General features: G+C 45.2%; 1 protein-coding gene across 2 annotated transcripts in view; it reads right to left on the reverse strand.

Annotated features, from left to right (window-relative positions):
• Positions 1 to 670: 670 nt before the first annotated feature.
• LOC6554088 (alpha-2Db adrenergic receptor) overlaps positions 671 to 17965 on the reverse strand; it is a 45258-nt gene continuing 27963 nt past the window's right edge. Inside the window, exons 2-4 of one of the 2 annotated variants that reach the window (XM_026983888.1) lie at positions 5759 to 5917; positions 3117 to 3725; positions 671 to 3029 (exon numbers count right to left, since the gene is read on the reverse strand). In XM_026983888.1, coding sequence (XP_026839689.1) covers positions 2577 to 3029; positions 3117 to 3725; positions 5759 to 5917 — 1221 coding nt within the window. In that variant the 3' untranslated portion in view covers positions 671 to 2576. Of the gene's footprint in view, positions 3726 to 5758; positions 5918 to 17965 lie in introns of both variants that reach the window. The other variant, XM_001979564.3, reaches the window with a different exon arrangement.

Consider the following 17965-nt stretch of genomic DNA (forward strand, 5'->3'; position numbering starts at 1 on the left):
TGACAATGCCAAAACGTTCAGCAGCATGCTGTGTGATCCATAAAAAATGCAGGCACCAAAAGCCTTTGCTGTTTGTCTTTCAACACCATCAAAGTTCTCTGGTCGATTTACATTTTCCATTTTCCATTTATTCAAATGAAACACTTGGCGGCACAGACGCATTCATTGCCGATCTCGGTCGCATTATTTATGCGTTCTCAAACCATTTTAAGAGGTCTTCGGCAACCGCAAGCATTAGGCTATTGCCCAGAGCTATAAATCAGATCAATCTTCTACTATGCCGACATGTGTTGAAAGTTCGAGCGCTGCTAAGAGCTGCCATAAATTTGTGGGCGGCACAGAGAACAAGGTGATTTCAGATGGTTTATTGGAGATAGAAGTGGGCCCTATGCTGACTACAATCTAGCCGATAACTAGACGGTACTCGTGCCTCGCAGGTATTGTTGCATCTTGCCACAAAGTGTCGAAAAAGCTGAGGAACAGGCCAACACACAGGAAGTGAAATAAATTGTACGTAAAATTTATGCATAGACTGTCAGCCTGGCGCTCCTCCGTGTTTTTGTGTGGATTCTTTCGGCCGTACCACATACTATATATGGTATTTCCTTGCCATTTTTTGGCTTTGCCCAGCAAAACACGACCAACAAGACCAAACGAAATGGAGAGCCATTCTGGGCCACATGCCAAAAACAGAGTCTGTCGGTCCGCCCCCATCCTGGATGCTCTGCTCCTCTGTCACCATCTTCCCGTCTAACTCGGTGTCATTGTAGCGTTCCAGTGACGACTGTCTGTCCGTTCGACTGACTGAATGGTTGAATGACGGACGGACTGACTGACTGACTGGGTGACGGGCTGTCTATTCCACTCGGCCGGGCGCATGCATTTGCTGATGCATAGCCAGCAACTAAAGTGGGAAATGGTGGGGAAAATGGTGCAATGGAATGAGGTGCACAGAAAGGAAAATGTTCAGAGTTCCAAAACAGCATTCTAGTGTTTCCAATATTGCGGCAGGTCAGTTAAATGGTTTCTGAGGTTTAAAAACATGTTCGAATTTCCTAAATATTTACTCAATTAGCGGGTTTCAAAGCAATCATGTTTTATAATTATTTTGCTCCAGTACCGCATTGAATTTAAAGCAAACAATGTACTGCTTTTTTTTTGTGTAGAAGCCAACCATTCGCATTTGCATCTGTCTGTGCCCATTAGGCATTGGTTCCCACACATTTGGTTTATTTTTTCGGGCTCCCACTTTCTGTGTCGCTGAGTGAAACATCTTTGGGTGAATGAATAAAACGGCGACTGCCTTGTGGAATCTGTCGCTGGTGCAGTTTTTGTTTCTATTTCCATTGCTGTGTGTGCTCACTTTGTTACACCAAATTGTGCGGCCGTTGTGCTGGATTTTAGTTACATTTGTGTGCGCAGGGAATTATTGATTTGGCCCCCGGCCAAATGCAGCCCTACTCCTCGTCATCTAGATTCTCGTCATCGGAGCGGCGGATAAGCGCTTGGCAAAATATTAAAAAGGAATTAAATTAATTTGTTGCCATCGCTCGACTACGTACACACTTGTTGACCTCCATTTGGATTGCCAGCGTGCCACATTGGGGATCTGGTGACCCTTTGGGGTTCTAGGACTACCTGAACCCGACTCTCGAAGCATTTGCAGACTGCACTGATATGTGGCATTGGCAATGCAGCCGCAAATGGAAATTTGCAAAATTATTTCAAGTTGAATGGCCATAGACGTCGCTGGCGGACACATCCATTCAGGGAGCATAATGGCTGTTTGCCCAGTTCAAATTCTTGTTTGCTCAGCTCATGCATTTCTATGAGCTCGTCGAGTGTGAAAAGTGTGTGGGCTGTGGTGAGTTCGTTCGGTTGGTCTGGGAGTTCTGGGTGTTGTGGGGGTTCTAGGTGTGCTGGGCCTTCGGGATTGGGGTCTCTGGGTTCAAGGGTGCTCGAGAAACCAAACGAAACGGAACCAAAATGCGTAAATTGAAATTGAGAGATTCCATCAAATTCACAGCCGTTCATTGCTTTTGAAATGAGCTACAATGTTCGTTACTTTTTTTATTCAAACAAAAAATTCAAAGAAAGATTGGAAAGGACTTAGCATATGGGGGCTGATAGAACTGCAGAACTTTGGATTATTCGGTTACTCGATATTATCGATAGCTGTAGCAACTAGCAAGGATTATTGTAACTGCTTTTGAAATTCGTAAAAATGTGTTTCTAAAAACCTTTGGGGTTAATTGGCAACTCAGCATGTTTTTGTTTTACTGAAAACTATTTAAACCGTAATGAGCTGAGGCATTAAATGGGTAAATGAATAGTGGGTAATTTCGGTAACATCGAAAGTCGATAGCTTTGCAGTTCTGGGAGAGGGAATGGGAGTGGGAATGGGATTGGGATCGGTTTCCAGGGACCTACGGCACTGCCAAAACGAAGCAAATCTAACGCCTGTAGTGCTGATACATGCCATGACCATAGCCCATCGGTGTGCTGCCCATGGCACGTTCGGTTGCCTTCTCGATGCTGGCGTAAACGCACCTGTAACAGCACACATAGGCCAAACATCACTTGAACAGGATGCGCCGGAAGGCGCGTCGGAAGTCCTTGTTGAAGATGGTATAGATGGCCGGATTGAGCGCCGAGTTCATGTAGCCCAGCCAGAAGGCGACGGCGAACGCCGATTCCGGTATGTTGCAATGGCTGCTACATGCCGGCACCAGGATGTACAGGAAGAAGAATGGCAGCCAGCAGGCGATGAAGCTGCCCATGATCAGGCCCAGGATTAGGGTGGCCCGCTTCTCCTTCTTCCGCGCAATGCGACGCTTCTCCTTCTCCGGATCCCTGGGCTTCGGTGTCTTCGGTATGGCCGGCTCCAGTTCCGCCTTCACCACCTGCTGCTGCTGCTGCTGCTGTTGCTGCTGATTTTTGCTGGCCGCTGCACTGGGCTGTTGGTTCTTGGCCGCCGATTTGGCCTCGTTGCGCCGCTGCTGGTTACTCGACTTGCGCCCGAAGATCGGCTGGCAAAGGCGAAACTTGAGCGGCTTGACCACGGCACAGCGACTGACCACGCCCGAATCGCTGCTGGATGGATCGAATTCACTCACCATGTCCGTGTCCACGCCCACGGATAGGGCTCGACACCGTCCGGCGATCGGAGAGACGCGCAGCTCATTGCCGCCCGTCTGCTGCAGTCCACCAGGCGTCGCTCCCGCTCCCGCTCCCGCACTCCCATTTCCGCCGGCGGCGGAGGAGGCGCCTCCATCCATGGCCACGGTGCCGTTGTTGTTGTTCAACGCATTGACGGAATTATTGCTGCCCATGGACGGCGGCACGGGGACATTGAGACCCACCCGACCGGTGGCTATCGTGCTGACCTGGAGCGTCTCCTTGGGCGAGGTGGGCGGAGCACCGGACGCCCCGGTGCCCCCGTTCCCGCTGCTCACCACGGTGACCGAATTCGTGCCAGACCCATTGGGATTTGCATAGGCAAGCACCGTTTGGGCGGCCACCGCCTCCAGTTCCCCCGCCTCCGAGGTGGATATGTCGGAGGCCAGGTCCATGGTCACCGTGGGTATCTGCATCGGCAGGCTGGCGCTGTTCGGTGGTGTCTCGATGGTGGCTATTTGGCGCTGCTGATGCAGTTGCAGAGCGGACACGCCGCTCGAGGAGGGCATCGGTATTGTTCCTTTCTTGGCGGTGGTGAAGCTCGTTACCTGCAGCAAATGGAAAAGCAACATTAATACGCAAATAGGTCACGAGGTGCAACAGAAAACTTTGGGGACACAGTCCTACCCATAGATCCTATGGGAAATCTCGGTTATAAAGTTTAAATATTACAAGGCATTCCAAACATGGATGCTGAACTGTTTTGTCAGCATAATCTTGCTAAGATGGTAAGAACTCGAGTACAAGTACTCCTTGTAAAACTTCCAATTTACTCTGTAAATGATATTACTTTTACAACTTAAAAAGCTGTAAAAATATCTGCAATACTAGGTTCGAGTATCTGTACTATTGCTTCCACTCCTCCTACGTTAGATTGATTTAGGGATATAAATAAGAAATAAGAGAAAATATTTTTAGTTCGCCAGAGCTGTAGTTGCTGGCACGGCTCATAGTTCTCAAAGTGGTTCTGTGTGATTAACAGTCTCACATGCTCGGGCATTGCAAATTAGGTTGCAGATCCGCACAAGTGCAGTCGAGAACAGGGACAGATGGCCCAACACTTGCTACAGAAGTTTTCCATTTCGAAAATCCTGTTTAAGCCAACAGGCGGCAGGCAAACGCGTCCGAGCGCGCGGATTACACAAACATGGAGCGAGGGCTTTTGCTTTTCGATGGGGATGGGGATGGGGATGCTGGAACGTGGCCCAAAGGAAGGGGGTGAGGGAATGTGCATATTCAATGCTCGAGAGGCAGCAACAATTACCCGGGGCAATTAACAGAGACACGGGGCGCCCCAACGAAAATGAAAATAAAATGGGAGGGGGTCGCGGATCGACTGGGCGGATACCCTTGAATTTTAAGCAGACTAATCTAATAATTAATGCAATGTAATTATTATATCAGGTTAGCTATAATATGATTATTCTTAATGTATTTTATAAATGGTGCTTCCGTGCAAATGCACTTGAGATTACAAAAAACAGCATTTTAAACATTTAGTTTTATAATACCATTAAAATAAGTATTTTGCTATGGTATTAAAATGTTCTATCTGAATTAAGCACATATATAATAAGCTTTAAGGCATTTTTTTTTGTGTCAAATGATCATATCCCCCAACTAGGTGCAGAATCAGTGAGACAAATCGCGTTGTCAGCATACTCGTATGTGGGAATCCCCCTCTGTTTTCCCTGATTTCTGTTTTTCCTCTGCTGCCGCTGTCTCTGCTTGTTTTTCCACCCATCCCCCTCATCGCCCCGGAAAATGCAGCCCCTTTCCTGTTTGTTAATCGCTCGTTTGGGCCGCTGCTCTGCATTTGTTTGCACAAAATGGTCGAGAAGTGTTGCTGATATTGCCGGCACTGTCTAGTGGCGAATGTATTCCACCTGACATCCATTTTTTCTGTCAGTGTGCATTGCGCATATAGTTAATTGAAAATGCAAATTGCACTGCATTGGCTGTCGTTGTGCCACGTAATTGACGATCATTAGAGACTTTTCACTCAATCAGTGGATTTGGGGTGGAGTTTCGATTAAATTTTCAGCGATAATTTTCCAACAAAGACCGTTAGGAGCGGGCATGGCCTCGGTAAATGCCATTGGATTGAATGGCCCTTCATAATGGCCGTTCGCCTTAACGTGGCCAACTGCAACTGCAACTGCTGCAGCGGCCAAAATTGCACCGTTGGCAAGTTGCAATTCCCGATGGCCGAGGGCAGGGAAAGTGTAGGTAAGTACTACACGTAGCCCACAAGTTGTTGATGGGAAATTGAAGCGAGGCATGTGTGCTCAATTTGCAGCATCCTGGGGTAATGCACAATTACTTTTTGGGGGAAGCGGAAAGGTGTGTGCGAATATTACACATACGCCGCATATGCCACAGTCGGCTAGAAGAATTACATTTGTCCATTGAATCGTAAAAATCCCATTTCCATGCCTGACACATTTTGCGGCCAACCGCAATAATGGCTCCAAAGTGAGATCCTGTGACCCCCGGGGTGTGGAGTCCATTAGGCAAAGGTGTGTAAATATGTTCCCATTTTGACGGGTCAAATTCATAAATAATCACCCCTTCCACTCACCTGTTCGTTGTTCGTTTTGCGGGGATGCTTTTTAATGCCTCTCCTCGCCCGCGCCTTGGCGGCAAAGTAAATTCGTATGTACACAAAGACCATGATGCAGCTGGGTATGTAGAAGGAGCCCAGTGCCGAGTACAGCACGTAGCCAATGTCCTCGCTCAGCTGCAATGAGTGGAAGAAGGACCAGGGTTAGACATTATCGGGGTATGGGCCAAATGGATTTAACTAAATGACTGCCAAAGGTGGAGTCTGGTGCAATGTCAAAAGTCCACGGTAGGGTAACTAAGAAGTATCCAAGTCTTTTCTGCTAGCAAAATCAATAAAATAAATCTTTTCTGTCACACCAAATTAAATGAGATTAAGTCACAAGTTTTTTGAATTTTAGTGAGGAGCAATTTAATTATGTACAATTTTCTTCGAATAATACTTACATTATGTAATAAATATATTTTCGTGAAAGCAATTTGCAATTACATATATGTATATAAAAAAAGAGTGAATTATATTAGCATTTGCACTATAGTAGGTAAAACGGCAATTTATTTAAGTTACATTGCCTGAAATGCAATCTATTCAATCAGCTTCTGCGGCTAAAACTGTGCACAACTTTGCGTTCTTTGTAGTCCTAATTAGTTTTAACCCTTTCAGCCATCACTAGTCAAATTTTCCCATTGAATGCCCTGAACTTGACTTGTAGCCTTTGTCGGAGCTTAAGGAGCATTAACTTTACCGAGTTACCTCAACTATCGTGTGCCAGATTAAATTTACGACCCAACATCCTCTGACTTTGACTCGCCTTTTCTTTGATACTTTCTATCGCTTTAGCCCGGCTTGTTGCTTTTGGCCATATTTTCAGGCTTGATGGTGGGGTCATTGAGTGCATTAGGCTGATTTACTGAAAAATGCATTCCGCCTTTTCTGTCCGGCAAAAAATGTTTTTGTCTGAGGCTGCCTCCGTCGGCAATTCTGCGCCCCGGGTTCCATTTTCCTAAGGCATTTATGTGAAATATGCAAAGTGCACGAAATTTCATAACGTTAAATGAAGTAAAAGTATTAGATTACCGCACCGCACAAAAGAGATTCTTCCACCTGGTGGCGAAAATGTTCTGGCACATTTTCTGGATTCTGGTGCTTGGAAAGCGTTTTACTTTCCCTTAAAGCTGCCGGAATTAAATCATCTCAAACTTACTGCCCGCCCAACTCTCTTCACAAAAATTATGCAAATTAAGTGTTTTGATGAAAGGCATTCGAAAAAGTGCACTTGACAGGAGGGGAAAGCGGGGAACGGATTGCCCCAGCAGCTTTGCCCTTTTGAGTCGCTTTTCGTGTTGTTCGCCGGCGAGTGGCGTGCATAATGAAAAGCTTTTGTCCCGTTGTTACTGCCACTGCTTGTAGCTCACCTCAATCCGCATTCAACGCTCCTGGGAAATGCATAATTCTACACGCTGAGAAAATGCCAATAGCTTCGGAGCATCCGAAGTGGTCATTTATGTTGGTCTTTGCTGTTAAGCGATACACTTTGGAGAAAATCCTTGGCAACGAAGCATTATGTGGTTTTGATTCCATTTCGCACAGTGCATGCATCCTTGTGCGGCGAATATCTGTGCCCGACATCAGCTGGTCACGATAAGCTGCTTCCCTCTGGGAGAATTGCAGTAGCCGGTTAAGAAATCGACTAGCAATTTATAAAAAATGCTTTACGTACTTGATATCCGAGTATGTATGTGCATCTGGAGAAAGAAGCTGGGCCCAAACGAAATTTATTTAAGATTTTAAGCTGCTTACGCTCATATGCAGGCAGGCAAATTGAATTGCCGGGAAGAGGAGCCAGCTGTAAATACGAGCACACAGCCAAATATCTGGATAGCTGGCCTCGTATGCAGAGGCAGCTTAAGTGCAGCCCAGTTTATCATAAGCCGCAGGCGAAGTTGCACCAGAAACAGGCTGAGCTAGACAACTTTATCCTGCTGCCAAAGCGGAATATAAATTTCCTAGGCTCTCCCCAACCACCCACCACTCGGCCATCTCGAAAACCGGGGTTGTGGCAACAAAATAAGCATAAAGTATTAAGCGCCGGTTATAATGTTGCCGAAATATACATCAAGTGGCAGGCTGAGATGGGCAGGAGTGCGCCACCGGAGGATCCGAGCAGATGAGTAGAACCACCAACAGCTACTTAAGCTGGATTCTTGAATGCTGACGCTGCTGCCAGCCGGGCTGTCTCGGCTTTCAACTTATTGCTTGCCGCACAGGCAGCACGCAAAGTGCACTGGGAGAAACCGGGTGGGGAAGTTCCTCACTGCCATTTGTGCATTTCATGCTTGGACTGTATAAGTCTTGCTTATATGATCTGGCAAGGGAAACGCACGTAATTTCAAGGAATATATCAATTGAAAACAATAGATGTGGGTGTGATTACTTGCGTTCTCATTAGAAAATAATATTTATTGAATAGATCCTTATTGAAGCATAAGTATTTTTAACACTGTATGTTGCAGTTGCATCGGCATAGCTTTGTTGTAGCTACTCTTACAGCACCATTATAAATGGTACCATCATTTACGGTTTAAGGCTGATATATTGACAGCATTTGTCAGCGCTTCACGCGGAGCAGTCTCTCACCTCCACAGTGGAATTTAGTGTTCCAAAGGAACGAGTTTCGTTTCGTTTGGTGGCATTAAAGCCAAAGTTGGCCGAAAAACTTTTCTCGGTAGGCTCAAAAGTTGCGCATACGCCACGTGTGTGCACGTCAGTCAGGAAACACCTGTAGCAAAATAGTGGCCCAAAGTTTTGCACACTGCGATAATGATGTTGAGCCGAGGGGCGGGGAAAAAGGGAAGAATATTTTATTAACGCATTGGAACAAAGCTCTTAAACTGACATTTGTGCCAAGAACGGGCCAAGAACGTGTTGGCCAGGCTGGAAACTAGTGGGCAAACAAATAAATTGTCAACTGTGCGTGACGATAACTTTATGCAGCGGATTTAATGTAATTGAAAACTTCACTTTGTAGCTGCACTTCCCTTCATCCCTTTCCTACTTCCATTTTCCACTTTCCTTTTCCCCTTAACCCATTTCCCAGTGCCATGCACCTTTGGAGCTTCCTGCTCCTGCAGACTTTCAATCCCTCAATGCCCCCTCAATCCGCCCACAAGCTGCATTTGTGCTAATTTGCAGATTTTCAAATTGCAGAGGGCGCCTTTGTTTATTTAAAAGTTTTCCCACGCGCTCCCCGAAGAAGAAGCGTGCAAAACCAGAGAGAGAGAGTAAGGAAAACAAGGAACGAGGCGAAAAGGAAAAATAATTATTCTGCAATTTTTAATTAAATGGCAATGGCAATTGTTGTTGCCCCCGCTTCAGCCCTTCATCCTCTTCATTGGCGAACTTAAGCTGACGGAAACAAAAACTCATTATGCGCCACCAAATTCGTTAGGCGGGCAGGAGCTTGAGCAAAAGCAACAGCTAAAAGTGTTGATGATGACAAGTGCCTTGGAAAAAAGGATGAAAAAAAGCAACGCAGAGCTAAAAGGAGAAAAATGATGAAAGGGTTGACGGCAGACCGAGTGGAAATTTATTGAAATGTAAACATGGAAAAGCAGGCTGAAATGAGCGTAATTAAAAATATTAAATTCCTCTGTCCACGTGGCGTATGCGCGATGATTTAAAGGTAAATCATCCGCCCCGTGGGCTTGTGGCTACCAATAGCTGCCAGCAATCGCAAATAATATGTAATGAAGGAAAATAAAGAAGAAATTCCGCTGTAAACACAAAAGAATTTCAATCCGCATTGCACTGCAAAAAGTTCGAGCTGGGGAAAAAGGCCGCAGAACAAAAGTTGAGTCAAGCTCGCAAAAGTGCGAAAAACAAAATGTGTGTGTGACGACAACACTTTAAAAAACAGAAATAAATAGGATAATAATGAACTATAATGCAAGAGTCTTTGTGCGTTTTTCAAAACTTTAATTTGTGTAAGGTAAACAGTCCTGCCCGCATATGGTTATTAATAAAAGGTATAATTAAAATTCTAAATTGTAAATTAGTGCCTTATCGGATTAATCGGCGAAATCCTTTAAATGCGATTTAAAACATATATTTGCTCTGCAGTGAAAAAAGCGCGTTTTGTTCGAGGACGTGTAACTGAACTGGGCCAACGGAAAATGTGGAAAGAGTTGGTAGTGGCTGCTGTCATCATCAGCATTGTTGTCGGTGCTTGTGCAAGTTTTTCAACAGCAATAAGCCAGGACTGCGAAGGACTGCAGGACACATTCGGACTCGCCAAGGACAGCAACGCACTGAGACAATCAATAAATCTAAAGTGCAACTACAGGCGGCGACTACACAGCTCAGTTTTCAATTCGACCAAAAGAAATGTTCGCTGCCTGGCCCTCGTTTCCGCCCCTTTGACAATGTTGTCAATACTCGCACTTGAATGGGGGCGATCTCGTGCCAATTCGGCCCCTTCTTCCTCAGCCCAATTGCAGCTCGATTTGCCCTCTTGTTTGTCGCTGCTCGCTGAAGCAGCCATTTTGCACAGAGTTTGCATAGCCAATTTGCCTGGCTGTAGTTTTTCTTTTCTCGCTCCTCGTCTTCGCATGGACTTGGACTGCTCCTCGTCAGGAAGTTCCACATCCTCGTGCTGGAGCTTGCATTTCAATTGACTGCACTTCGCATTGGCATTTGCCCATTGCCATTGCCATTGCCATTCCTTATTTTCCATTAGAGCATTCACTCCGCTTTTCCAGGCTGTCGTCATCGCCAGCTGACTTTATTTGCGACTGCCTTTTCGCAGTTCCACATTTTCACAACTTAACGCTTGCCCGCACTTGCCATAAACGTAAATCAAGTGGCTTCTTCGTTCGGCGGCTGGAGTGCCACTCAAACGAGGGCTAATGCCGCAGATCCGTCCAGTTGGCCATCTCCTCGCGTCATTTACCCCACGACAATGTCCAGCCAAGCCAATTTTGAACAATTAAAAATGCTACTAATGAAGAGCGTAGCGAAAGCACTAATTACACTCGTAAAAAAGTATTATAAATGTACTTGTAGGATCATAAAAAACTATGCTTAATATCTTATAGATAATGACCATATAAAAACTCAACGTCAAATAAGATACAGTGATTTAACTGAGCTTAAGTTGAACAGAATACTTTAGCCATAAATGTGTAAGCTTTACTTGCGGCGCTAGTAAGCCAAAAACGCTAAAGAGAACTGAACTGCCCGCGTTATGTATTGGATTTTCCCATTGGCGGTCTGATTTTTTTCATTGCGATTCAATAAATTAATTTCGCAGGAAAAACTCGTCGACTCGAGGGTGTTTTTTAAGCCTTGGGTCGTGCCGATTTGTTATTGCCGCTTAATTGCGGCTGACGGCACGCTTCATTAAATTGCAATTTTTCAGAACCGCTAAGCCATGCAAATGCATTTGGTGGGGCGCCACTAAAAAATGGCCAACACACAACACTGCGAGCTCAATGGAAGAAAAACACATTTCCGGAATTATGCTGCAGGCTTTTTAATTGTTGTGGCGAGTTTCATGGTTTTATTATTTGATTTCGTCCGCCTGCCTTTCTGTATTGCTGCGTGTGGCATTTCCCCCCCACGCGATTTTCCCCTGCGCGTGGTGCCGCGTGTATCCGCTGCGAAACGGCGCTTTTATTATGCGGCCTGATATTTTTAACGGCAACCACTTTATGCTGATTGCCAGCCTGGCCTATCCGCTAGCAGCCCCCGCTTAATATTATCGTTAAAATAAAATAGCAACAAAACAGCTCAGCAACTGTTGCTGCTCCGCCGCTGTAGTAGTTGTAAAATGCAGAAGGACTGAGGATTTGTTGCTGCCTTTATGGAATCGTCGGCTGCGGAAATTGCTTGTTGACACGCAGAGGGTGGGCGGAAAATTGGAGGGGAGTTGCTTTTCTGAGGGGGCCTGACCTAGTCCACGGCAATTTGTTTCCGCATTTTCAGCCGTGGTCATTTCAGACTGGGTTACCACTGTACTCTTATGCAAGGAGTTCCCCAATCAAACACTACTAAAATTGTGTCCAATTTTGAATGCCTAATTCCAGTCTAGTTAACAAATTAAAAAATAGTTCACACAAATAACATAGTAATAACTATTTAAGTACGTCATTTCGCCAAGAATTAGATCTTGTTGTATTAATTCGTAAAATTTCTTTTTACCAAGTTTAGTTAACCTGTTAACAAGTTAATCGTTAATGACTGGAAAAACGACAGTCATCGCAAAAGATATTTCCAAAGGGTATTTACAATGCAGGTACACCCTGCTTGTTTAATGGGCTTGCCTTCTTGTTTTTAGCCAACGCAAATTGTGATTGATGTTTGGCGCTAAATGACTATAATTATGCAACACGATTTGACTTGCGTTTTATTTGATTACCGGTTGCGGGCTCATTGTGTGGCCAAATCGAACGCGACCTGGCCCACCCCCTTGATGACTCTATTCCCAATTGAATGGGAGGTTAGTAGCGATAAGCGAGCTGTTCCGGACCCGGACTGCCTATTGATTTTGTGTCATTGGTGTTTCGGCGCTCACGAAAAACAAATGAGTTGTGTAATTAATACGGGCCTTTGTCTTGCCATAATGGCAGGCACATAAATAGCACAATAAGCCCGGGCTATGTTACGGAAAATAGCAGAAAATTAATTTTCATATGGCTTCGCTGGTCCCTTCTATTCTGTTCAATTCTATTGAAGTGCGTATGTGCATGTGTGTGGCCCTAAATGTATGCTAATATTATGCCTTTAACCACAATGTCGCATGCATTGTTAATCATCTGCAGTTGCCAGTTGTAACAAATTGTTGCCAAATGCTTGTTTGGGGCTCCGCAAACTTGTACACAAGTGCGACCGAGAGCGGCCAACGGCGTCGTTAATTTCAACAGTAAATTAAATAGGAGTCTTTTCGCATTGGGAGCCATGGAAGCTGCTACTGAGCCGTGTTTCGGGCCCAAACGGGCAGTTAAGCGGCCAGAGCCATAAACACTGAAAAAGTTCAGCTTTTACATTTTCGAGAATTGGGATGGCATTAAACGGGAAAAATTTGTAAGCCTTCTACATGTTTATGGTGCAGGCTATTAATATTTGAATACGTTTAATATATTCATTTTTTAAAGACTATAGAAACTGCTTAGTTTTTAATTAAATATAATATATTTATCATTTGAATAATGACTTCAATATATGACAGAGCATATCTCATTTCTGTGTGCACTTTAAATGGAAACCTAATGTCCGAATGTTTGTTTTTGCGAGTGGTCGCCTGGCAAGCCAATTGGAAATTTCAAATGATATATATTCGTGCGGCAGAGGCTGGGCAGTGGCCTGCTCTCGTAATGTAGCTAAAATCGAAATCTGGCTAAAACGTGTTTATGCCGATTTGTGTGGGCCGCATTTCCAACTGGCCAGCTTTGCTTGGCCCAAAAATAATTACTGTGTTGTGCCGGGCGTACAAATCTTGTTGGTTTTGCAGGCAGCATGCAGCAGGAGCAGCAAACCCACAGCAACAACCATGTTTCACAAATTTTAACGCTTAATGGTTATTGACACACAAACAAACCAACTGGGGACATGGAAGGAGGTAGGAGGTAGGTGGTGGGTGGTGAGTGGAACAAACAGCATGACACTCGTCGTCGGCAAAAGCCGGACAAATGAACAACCGCTGTTGCAGCCATGGACAAGTTGCCATTGGGGCTTTGGCCATGCGGTCAAACGCATGAGGAAGGAGCAGCTGGCCAGGAGTTGAAGAGGGTAAGGGGGCGGGTGAGAGGGGGCTATGTGGGTGCTTGATTGTGGGTGGTGGTGGTGGTGGTGGTCCAGTTGCACGGACAGCAACGATAACAACACGACAAGTGCAACTACAGGAACGCCGGGCGCTCAACAAGCAAAACAGCTTTCCACATATCACGCAATTTCCATTGCAACGCTTGTTTGCTTTGCTCTGCCGACGGCTGTAATTTATGGCTTAAAGTACTAAAAAACGCATGTGTGCGTATTGCAGCATTATTGCATTTTAATATACGGCACAGGTTAAGTTAATAAGGTGGCTAGACTTTACAACTACTAAGACACATAGAAAATTGGACCAAATTGATGTAACTGCAACAATACACATAAAAAAATGTATGCATATGGAACAGGAAAAAGCATACCGCATTCTATATATAAAAAGTACATAGTGCATATCAAATGCAACAAATTGTCGTATCTGTTTAAAATAAGTAATTATATGCAATGAATTGAAAGCCATTCCTAGTGTATTGACCGCTGCTGTTCACAAACTTCGGAGAGCAGCTAACTGTGCGTATACGCAATATACACCTGAAATTAAAATTGAAATGAAGCCTTGCGGCGACCTTAGACAATATTGATATTGATTTGCCTTGGCTGCTCAAGCCAATCAAGCGGAATTAAAAAGTTTCCGTTTCACTAGCAATTGCCAGAATATCAATTTGATTAAGTGGAAGGATTGCAATCCTTTAAATCCCCTTCGACCAGAGCTCAATGATAATGATTGTGTTCGTCGGTCAGAAGTTTACGGCCACAAACAGCATCAGTATGGGCAGCATTCGTTTCCATTACGCCACCCAAGCACCGCCATGTGTGAGTGTGTGCGTGAGTGCAATTTCATTAATGGCTAATTAATTGCAACTTTATTTCGCGGTCCGTCCGCCGTGGCAGCCAGCCATTTTGCATTGTAGCGGAATGTGCTTCATGCACGCAACAAGCATCGCCCATCGTCGAGTGAAAATAATGGAAAGCTGTGGGGAGTTTGTGTGGAAGTCAGACAGGAAGGGCATACGTTTTGTTATGCGAACTTGCAGCTATAATTTAATTTTAATTTTTTTATAATTTTTAAGCGCCGCTCCTTGGCACGAGAGTGCCTGCTCGTGGGCAATTGCATATTCAGTGCACTTCATTTTAAGCGATTGCACAAGGCTCTCTGCGTGTTTTAAAATCGTTAAGCATGCGCGCACCCACCCGCTAAAGACGAACTAAGGCTTCGACTAATTAGAACACTAATTAGCGTTATTAAAATACGGCAACGGCGGTAAAATAATGGCAGACACTGTGCCTCAACCAGCGGCGTTCAGGGGCGGGTTTCGGGGTGATCCTGGCTGACTGGGTGGTGCGGACTGGGTGGCAGGACCAAAACAAGTGTAGCGCGTGGCAGCAGCTGCACGACTGCCTGTCTGGCTGTTTTTGCCTTTTGCCGGGGAAGCTGCCCATTAAAAGCACATTTAAGATGTTTACAAACGTGTTCTGAGACGATGCACACGACAAACCCACGCTCACACGGCGACTTAGGCACTGCGAGGAAATTCTGCAAGTTCTGACAGCTGCAAATTAAATTTACCAAGTGTATTTGCGGATATTTCATACAGCACCTGTTGCTAGAGCTCACTGTATCCTTGTAATAATGCACCATTATTATTCAATATCAGGTAAATAATAAAAGTATTTCAGTTAAGGAATGCCTATTAAAATCCAGTATCTATATCTATCTATGTTCTTTACTTCTTTCTATATAAACGTAATGAGCCCAATCACCCATTATCCTTCCCTAACAAGCTCAAATGTTCCACTGTTGTATTTAAGCCCACAAGTTATAGTTTTTCCTAGTGCCACGACACGCATTTGCTGTCAGTTCTTGCACTGGCGAAACTAGAGCGCTGCTGCGGAAGGAGAAACTGCTGCGGGCGGAAACGGATGTGTGCCGGCGGGAAGAAGAAGAGCGACGCTTCGCGGTGGAAAGGTATGGGTCTGCGTGAAATTAGAGGCGGTGTGGAGTACATTTTACAAGCGAGAGTATGAGATTGGGTAGATTGGGTATGTGGGGAGCTGAACGAATTTGATTGGCCCTAGATGTGGGCGGGCGCAGGCGGCCGAATGCGAAAACTTTACTTTAATTGACAGCAAAAAGCAATTTGCCTCATTACAAGCAACACGAGCGTAATTAAATGCTGCCCTGCGGCACAAAGCTGCTCCGTTGTGCCGCCCTTGCTGCTCCTGCCACTCCTGCCACTCCTGCCACTCCGACACCGATTTACCCACCAGCTACAGCGGCTCGTCCTTCTCCTCCTCCTCCTTTGATGGCCATTTCCCGCCAGGATTACGGGGAAAGCTTTAAATTCGAAACGCTTTGACCGACGGCGCACAAAAGGGTCCGGCAGACAACAGACGACATGCGATTTAGTTTCTTATTTGACACTTTTCCGCAGAGCTTTGCCCCGTTTTATTTCGCCATTTCCCTTCTTTCCGGTGGGGCAAAGCGATGGCCAAAAGGGCAGCTTCGGCATCTGTCGACGTCCGCTGCAGTCATGGCAAATGTCATTTAAAGGACAATAATGGCGGTCGTTGCTGCCGCCGTTCTCCCCAGTCGACCGAAAAGTCCCCATTTTTCTCTAGCGCCGCTTGGCGCCGCATTTAAAGTCGAGTTAAAGTTCAAGTTACTGTGCGAATGTGCGTCAGCTGCGAGGCTGCGAGGCTACGGATCTCGGTATCGATTTACCCAGAATGTGACATAATTATGGCTCTGTTAACACACACTCGTGCGCGAAGCGAAAGCGGAGCACGAGACTCCTTGAGGATGGAGGCGTCTCCGAGGAGCAGGAGATGAGCTCAGGCGTCATCTTCCTGCGCTGTGTGTGCACTCAAAGAAAAGATACTCAGCGCGTAGCTTGGATATAAGGGGAACATATTGTACACTTGGCAGCGAAGTTTATATTTTAATAAAATATTGCCCCTGTATGGAAACTTTTTACACAAGTAATAATAATTATTATTATTATTATCTAATTTTGATTTTCAATCTTAGAAAACATTTTGCCAGTGCTTCGCAATATTTTTAGAGTACGCCGCTCCAGTCTGCTTTATGGCAGCCGGGTGCCCCTGACTTGTCCCCACTCGACCGGCGATTTATGTGTGTGCCGGAGGGTTGGTCAGCAGGAAAGTTTTCATTAATTGTACTCGCATGTCAGCAGAATGGGAAGAGCGCCGCCCTCTGGCTGCCAGTCGCATCCATGTAATTTAATCAAGAGATGAGGAAACTTTAAGCCATCTTTGCGTTGTGATCGGAGTTGGGCGCGGCAGAAAGTTTTTGCCAGCCAGCAGCAGGGCGGAGGCCAGAGTAAATATTGAAATCTTCAACCTCTGACCCGCATGACAGACGAACAACAGGGATAACAATGCCCCGCATACAAATTTGTGGGCGTCGCTGAAGAGATTTGTAAACAATATTTTGTGGCGTACATTTGGGACAGCCGCTGCCTTTGTACTACATACATATATATATTGGCTGGCATCGTTTTCTTGTGGCTCGTCTCGATTTCGATTGGGGCCAGCTATTTGGTGTTCTTTTTATTGGGCTGCCCTGTTCTTCTGTCTCTGAGAACTACTCGAGTTCCATACATTGTTGCTCGTTTATTTGCCCTTTATCCACGAAGTTTGCCAGCCGTCTGAGTTCTGGTTTAGCGGATTTAAGAATTTTTCATGAAGCGTATAATGCGAGAATTGAGCAAACGAGATTAAAAGTTCCGCCGTGGCAGCTCGCCCTTTATTAACTGCCAGTTTTTCCGAGCTAAGGCAGTCCAAGGACTCTGGCTCGCCACTTCTGCGATGCAATCAAGCGTGAGTATAAATATTTATGGTACACATTTCTTCGGGTCCAATCAACTTTGCATTAGGCGGAAAAATATAAAAGCGCAAAACCATATTTACAGACACACACTACAGATGAAAATCATGGCAAATGTTTCAGCATAATTTCACAGATACAAAGGCCGCACAAAAAAGAAGAAAGAAAAAACAGACAACGCCAAAATGCGTTGCCAACACAGAAATATATTACAACTGTCAAACCGGCAGATACTTTACTGATTTCAGGGGCGCTGTATATACTCGTACATACATATTTTGCCATCGACAGGCGGCGATTGCTCGCCTTATTCTGTTGGACTGTTGGTCGAGGTTCGTGATTGCTTTGCAGTTTTTAGAAACGTCATGTATCCTAGTCCTATGCGTAGTTATGTCTGATCATAAAATCAATATGCGCATACTTAAATTTTATTTCCTTACAATTTGTGTACGAATTTGTGTGGCCCACTTTTCCCGGACTCCCAGCGCCCGTTGTTTTACGATGTTCCGCAATGCCTTTCTTTTCCTTTTTTTGCAGCCAGATCCTTTTGTTTT

Source organism: Drosophila erecta, unplaced genomic scaffold, assembly GCF_003286155.1.
Source record: "Drosophila erecta strain 14021-0224.00,06,07 unplaced genomic scaffold, DereRS2 tig00000000-arrow-pilon, whole genome shotgun sequence".
Taxonomy (NCBI): domain Eukaryota; kingdom Metazoa; phylum Arthropoda; class Insecta; order Diptera; family Drosophilidae; genus Drosophila; species Drosophila erecta.